Raw genomic sequence first — 7,148 nt, 5'->3', positions numbered from 1 at the left:
ATATTAGTCACCTTCGTAAAATATAGTGCCTACGCTAAATCTTGGGATTAGTTGTCAAAGTGTCCCCAGGCGCCGTGCAGGCAATGAGCCGTGGCGAATTGGATATCGCAAGGAAGATGTTATATCAGGAAGGTTATTAAACGTTTGCAAATCGGACTCCTTGTCAATTGAGGATATTGCGAATTATTATATTTTTAAATAAGTACTTGTAGCCTCCGGGCTTTCACGTTTCGAATCAATTGACCGAAGTGTTAGCGAAGTTGATTGAAGGGTTACAGATGCAAGCGTAAACCTACGGTTTGACTTGTGAAATTTGCCCTTATATGTCCAGATGAACTCCTCTTCAGGTCGCAATTATCAATCGTACTTATTCTCATGATTTTTTTTTTTATAAGAAACAACTTGCATTTGCTGCATTTTGATTTAATTTTTAACTACCATCAAATTATTCGAATTTTTCGAACTGTCGACATTTATAATATGTTGTTGACATATACATGCATCACAGTTATCTACTTCAAACTTTTAAAATAATGTTAATGACTTAATAAAAGCAAGGTTGAATGAAGTGTTAATAATATCAATTTTCCGGTTTAATAGCGTGTCCAATTACTATCCATCTACAGTTATTATCCAAACTATTCTGACTTAAAAAAAACATATGCAAACTTGAAGAATTCACACAATTTAATTTAAACTACGTCGACTTTCACACGGCCTTGGGCCACTTTGACGAATAAACAATAATAAAAGAACTAAGGCATAATTTACAATGCTCAATCGGACTTCAATTTTATAATTATGTTAATTCATTACTATTTTTTTTATTTTTTATTATGGACTGATCGGCTATTGACGCTAGTCACACCTGATGGGAAGTGAAGACAGAGTCTAAGATGGAGCTCACCGATTCAGTACTTTAAAAATACATACAAAATCACCCTAATATTACTCATAGATACATATTACAAACATGTAGGTGCATTATAGTGTCTTGTTTTTCATTTGTTTTATGATCAAGCGCGCAGCCTTGATTTTTTTTTTAGAGTCAGTGGTTAACAAGCATAAGTGAGTACTTATAAATAAAATTTAATACATTCAGTAGGTACATAGTTTCAGCTCCCGATGCTTGGAGCTTCAGAGATCAAAAAAGTACTCAATTCTTAAATTTTTTGTGGCAACTATAAAACTTTTAATAAATTATCGCTCTGACTTCTGTCTTATCTACGTAAATAGTACTAGGTTTTCCCACGGCTTCTCTCTCGTTTTTGAAAATTGCGGAATGTCCCATACAAACTTCGACCCTACATTTTAGGGAAATGGGGGGTTGGAAAGGGATAAAAAGTACCCCATGTAGTGACATGGGGTACTTATAGTTGAAGGGATGTAAAGTGTTACATCCCTTCAACTATATGCACTTAAAAATCACGTCAATTCGTCGCTCCGTTTTGTCGTGAAAGACGGACAAACAGACACACACACTTTCCCATTTATAATATTAGTATGGATTAGTAATTAGTATTAGTAACTATTAGTATAGTATTAGTATAGATATAGATCGGATTCGTGGAATTGATAGAAGATTTTCATGCATTATCAAATATTATATCAAGTTCAGCATCTTTTCAAAATTACTCTATTCAAACGAAAAATTCATCACACATAACTAACGTCGTAATTGAAACTTAAAGCTCAAAAAACCAATTAAATTTCCGACTCATAATTGCAAATTGCAACTCAAAACCTGAGTACTAATTGCGACCTCCCATAACATTCCAAATTCAAAGATATATGGACCGGCGATGACCAGTAAAAGTGGGCAGAAGGCACTATAAAAGGCTGCGCGGGCGCAGACGATCACACTTGCCGAGCGACGTCGAAAGTGCAGACATGGCCCGACTTACCATTGTAAGGATGCGGTGATTCTAGTGATATTTTAGTGATATTGTAGTACCTATTTTAGTGATTTGTGCTGTGAAGTGAACTGAAAAATTAAGGATTGTGTCAAAAATTTGGCTTTAAGGACATTCGCGCTTAAATTACAAGTGGATTGGTAAAAGTTTAAGCGCCAATGGACTTAGTCCTTTTTCGTACGGACTTGAGTCACTGACAGTGATTGCAGTTATATGGTTTTCCGATTTGGAAGCTGTTACAGTCCATAATTGGCGATAATTAAATTAAAGTTATCTGGATTTCGTAATGTATACTTGGATATGGTCAACAATTTGCAAAATGGACCATAAAAGTTTATCATTTATTTAAATATGCCGTTTATGGTCAGGAGACATTAACATTCATGCAAAAACAAATCAATTACCTACCATTATCACTTAGTATTCATATTCATATTCTTTATTCAGTATTGATTATACATTGTCAGGTTTTACATTCACATATTTATATACAATTTACAAAGATATTTATCTAGTTTAAGTATAATTTAATTTATTGTACATTTTCTTATTGGAATTAAAGAATTAATAACAAAAAGTGACATAATAGTTAAAATCAAAAAAATTTAAGTCATAAGTGACCAAAAACTTAACAAATCTGATTACTGTATCATATGAATCTAAAATACTTTAGGCCTTTGACTTTATCACATATCTTTTCAGTGGTGTGTACTTGTTATCCTTTGATTTTATCACGTCTTTTAAAGTGTTGTCTGTTTGTTCTCAGGCCGTCCTCGCCCTAATCGGGTGCGCCGTGGCCGAGCCCCCCAGCTACCACTACTCCGCCCCCTCCTCAATCCTCCTAGTAGGAGGCCACGGTGGCGGCTACAGCTCTGGAGGCTACAGCTCTGGAGGCTACAGTTCAGGACACAGCAGCCTTAGCAGCGGCGGCCACTACTCTTCTGTCCCTGTTGGACACCAGACTTCTGAAGGCTACCACATCGACCCCCATCTATTGGACAAGATTAAGCACATTATCCTTAAAGACGAAATCCAGAACCAAGCTTACCAACAAGCCTCTTCTTCTCACGGACACGGTATCTCATCCCACTACGGCCCACCAGCTCCCGTGTACGGTGTTCCTCATGATAGAATCGTCGGCATCGAGCTTGAACACATCCAACAGGGTCTCCAAGTAGCTCAATACCACCAAGCGGAGATCGACTCCGGTTATGCTGGCGGCTACTCCAGTGGCTACTCTAGCGGTTATTCCAGCGGATCCTCTGGACATGGCTACTCCAGTGGCATCTCTGGTGGTCACGGGCCCTCCATCACTTACACCACCATCGGTGTCCCCTCAGGTTCCTATGGAGTCCCTTCCCCCTCATCAACATACGGATCTCCTCACCATTAAAGTCAACCCCTAGTTTATTAAATTGTTGTAGAGTTTCTGTAAATAAAACACTGTAAATGCTCGTTCGATTTCGTTTTAATAATTACTTTCTTTCGTAAGGTACCTTAAAAGGAACTGGTTTTTGACCTCAAGGGTCTTTTGGAAGTCTTACGCAATGTGTTACATATCTTGTAATGCAGTCTTGGATTTTATGTACCTACATTGGTAATGTTATTAAACATGATTGTAAATGTCATGTAGAAATTTTCAAAATCCAACCGATCCATACTTTATTGAGATCGTAAAGCTATAAAAGTAATATCAAATTAAAAGGAATTGGCCTTAATATTAAACCAATAACTTTATTCATAACATATACATCACATTTAATATATTTTAAGAATTTGTAAAAAATAAATCGAGTCTTACGCAATGTGTTACATATTATCTTGTAATGCATTCTTGGGTTTTATGTATATTGGTAATGTTATTCCAGATAATTGTAAAAGTCGTGTAGAAATTTGCAAAACCAACCAATCCATACTTTATTGAGATCGTAAAGCTATAAAATTAATATCAAATTAAAAGGAATTAACCTAAATACCAAACCAATAACTTTAACAGGTGCTCTAACACTGGCTGTTATGTCATATAACATTGTGTGACAGGGACAGCGTAATGTCAAATGCCATCGTGCTGTGTATCACGCTACATATGTTATATAACATTTATAACAGCCAGTGTGGGGGTACCATTACCTACGCATCACTTTCAATATCTTAAGCATTTATTAAAAGCAGTATTTTAGGTCAAACTTAAACCACCTTAATGAGCGAATGAATTGCTTCACTTTTACTTTCAAACACTTAACGACTCTTAAGTCTTAACTGACATTAAATCTTAATAACGAAACAGCCCGAAACATTAAAAATACTTTCTCATTGTTTTAATGATTCTCAAAATTACACATCAATGAAACAATCATACCGTATCCTTATGGTGCGATTTTCTGTCTGTATGTCACATTACTAAATAGGTAGGTATGTTTATCTTAGCCTATAAAATTCCATAAAAAAATATGCTATGGTTATCGTTTTTGATATTTTATAATAATAATTTACTCGATAGTGTCAAAGGTCTCGAAAAATGTGTGTAATTTTTGGTTCTAGTAAATAACCGATTGATATTATAGGACATTCTTCTCACACAGGTTGACTGAGTCCCACGGTAAGGACCAGTCGTCAAAATATTTAAAAGACAAGACATGATGCCTGTAATATTCACCAGTTAAAAACAATGATCTGTTTAGCTTACATAATTGACTTTCAACGTAATAAAAAAGAGGTTTTACTTGCGCTTGCGTCAAGTCACGTGTAACTTTCCTGCTGATTTGCGCGTAACAAACTGGTCATACATTCGGTTACTGAAAGTTACTGCTGAGGTGAGTGGCGTGAGTCGTCAGTGTGGATGATACCTGTAGCGTTGAGAATGTTGTTTTCATTTAATTATTTACTGATTTGATAGTATATGCCTCGAAATGCTAATGTAATTTAAATAATTATATTTGTAAAGGATACATTGTCCATTCTTTTCTCACGCAGTTGTTTACTAATGATCATATTTTTTTTAATCAGCATTTTTTTTAATACCATTTAAGTTTCTACGAGACCAATAAAATTTAAATTAACTGTTATTTGACCTTGATATCTATAAGTTTATTACTTGTCAGATTCAAACAAGTAGAATTGCAAGTATTGCAACATACATGTAATTAGATAACCTTAATAAAATTAGAAGCAGAAGTACTCACCGATTGAAAAGCGGCTAAACAATCAAGATTTGATTCCGAGAAAAGTTAACGCGTCCCGATCATTTAGAACACAATTTTTTTTCCTAGCCTATAATTGTGTCCCACTGATTGGCAAAGGCCTCCCCTTTCTTCCGCCACCCATCACGATTTTACCGCCTGCTCCGGCCAGTCGCTGCAAAATGCGTCGAGGTCTCGAGGTCATCCCGCCATCTTTTCTTTGGCCTGCCTCTGCCCCGGCTAATCGGTGGTGTCCAGTCGGTAGCCAATTTGGCCCACCGATCTACATGCATTCGGCAAACAAGTCCTGCCCAATTCCACTTGAGCCTTGCAGACTTAACACCCACATCTATAATACCTACCAGTTTTGGAGCGCAGTTCGGTGTTTAATACCTGATCAAATTTTTAACTTCTGATTAGCAGAAATGTCTTCAATTGATGCCACTAGGCTTAGATTAAATTTAAAAGTGGAAAATGTTAGACTTTTTCCACTTTTGAATTTACTCTAATCTGCATGATCAGTTAGTTTTGACTGTACCTTCTCACCAAAATTATAATATACTAATTAAATAATAAGCAACACAGGTGCGACCAAGTTGCGTATTCTGATCGCAACCGATATGATATATCGTCCAACTTTATGTCATTTATGTAACGGTGCAACAATTAAATGTCACTAGCGCAGCTTAGGTGACATTGTTGTGGTTACATCATCATCTATTATTATCTAAATCTACATTTATTTATGCATGTTATAAAACACAATCCGAGTCTGTCTGTATTTGTGCAATGTTCTAAAAAACTACAATGCCATTTTCCATACGACTTTAGACCTTTAAATAAATTTGAATAGAGTGATTTCTTGAGGAAGGTTTATATTAACATTTGTTAAGTTTTTCTGTGATGTCAGTTTTCAGCAACGTAATAAGTAGTTAATAAACTAAAACGGGACTTCGTTGCCTAAGCTTAGTTTAGTTTTTTTTACATTCAAGGACGTTTCGAGGACGATGTTCTCCCCGTGGTCTCCAAGAAAAACGGTCTAAATACATAGCCATAAATAATATGTTCTTAGCGCACTTGGTTATCTTGGTTCAGTGTTTTACATATTATCTTTAAAGTTTATTCTGTATTACCGCTAAAGACCGACTCTAAACCAACCGAACGCATGGCAACTTGACGCCAACGGTAATCCAACTGCGTTGTCTCATATGTACCTAGTTGACGCGGTCCATCTGTATCAATCAACCCTGATGGGTAAGATCTGAGTAAGGTGTGACGCTCGGTGCCACACCTCTGACACTGGCGATAAAATATTATGAGAGGCGCATTCCTAGCACACGGTCTAAGCTCGTGCAGTTGAACGCGTACTATGCTTGTATGAATGAAATATGACAGGTCGACTGTTCGCGTTTTTGACAGGCAGTAACTGTGGTAACCGAGAGGGGGTGGGCGGCACTTTCGGCGGGAAGCGGGATTGGCTATACTGTACGATAGTACTCTTTATTATACTGTCGGTGCGGAGAGTTCGGTGGGGCGGCCGAGATAATATGCACGTATTATCTATTCAGCGTCGACTGAGGACACTTGTGTACTGATGGTGCATGTTGATGAATAGTTATAAGTATTTAATATAAGAGTGCATAACCTCGCCGTTAAACTTTGGTTTGGCGAAATTGTAGCAGTAAGCATCTGTATAGTGTTATTAGAAATAAATTAAAAAAAAAAAAAAATAAGCTTCCATTGTTTGATAGACGCTGTACGCCCCGCCCCGCTGCACTCAGGCCTTAAGAGCAATAATAATGGAACAATTCTGGTTGTAACTCCTACCTACTTCCAAAACATCTTAAAAACTCTTTACTTCCATGTAACTTATGTCACTTTGGATCTGCATTTTGCATAAAGTGCAATTTGCACTTTCTCTGCAGGCTCCGTAGCCGAATGGCATTTCTGCGAAGCGAAACGCCGCTGTAGTCTAGCTCTGTCGCACCAATACGCAAGAGCGATAGAGATAGCTACGAAAGAGGTATTATCGTGAGCGTTTGTGCATTCGGCTACG

General features: G+C 36.9%; 1 protein-coding gene across 1 annotated transcript; it reads left to right on the top strand.

Annotated features, from left to right (window-relative positions):
* The first annotated feature begins 1,842 nt into the window (after positions 1-1,842).
* On the top strand, positions 1,843-3,371 carry LOC125228198 (probable peroxisomal membrane protein PEX13). Its single transcript, XM_048132672.1, has 2 exons — positions 1,843-1,908; positions 2,680-3,371. Exons 1-2 carry the CDS (start codon positions 1,891-1,893, stop codon positions 3,304-3,306), a joined length of 645 nt encoding a protein of 214 aa, XP_047988629.1. The 5' UTR covers positions 1,843-1,890; the 3' UTR covers positions 3,307-3,371.
* Positions 3,372-7,148: the final 3,777 nt, after the last annotated feature.

The sequence above is a fragment of the Leguminivora glycinivorella genome, chromosome 7 (assembly GCF_023078275.1).
Source record: "Leguminivora glycinivorella isolate SPB_JAAS2020 chromosome 7, LegGlyc_1.1, whole genome shotgun sequence".
NCBI lineage: Eukaryota > Metazoa > Arthropoda > Insecta > Lepidoptera > Tortricidae > Leguminivora > Leguminivora glycinivorella.
The sequence above is the reverse complement of the archived record's forward strand: the minus strand, read 5'-3'. Positions and strand labels throughout refer to the sequence as shown.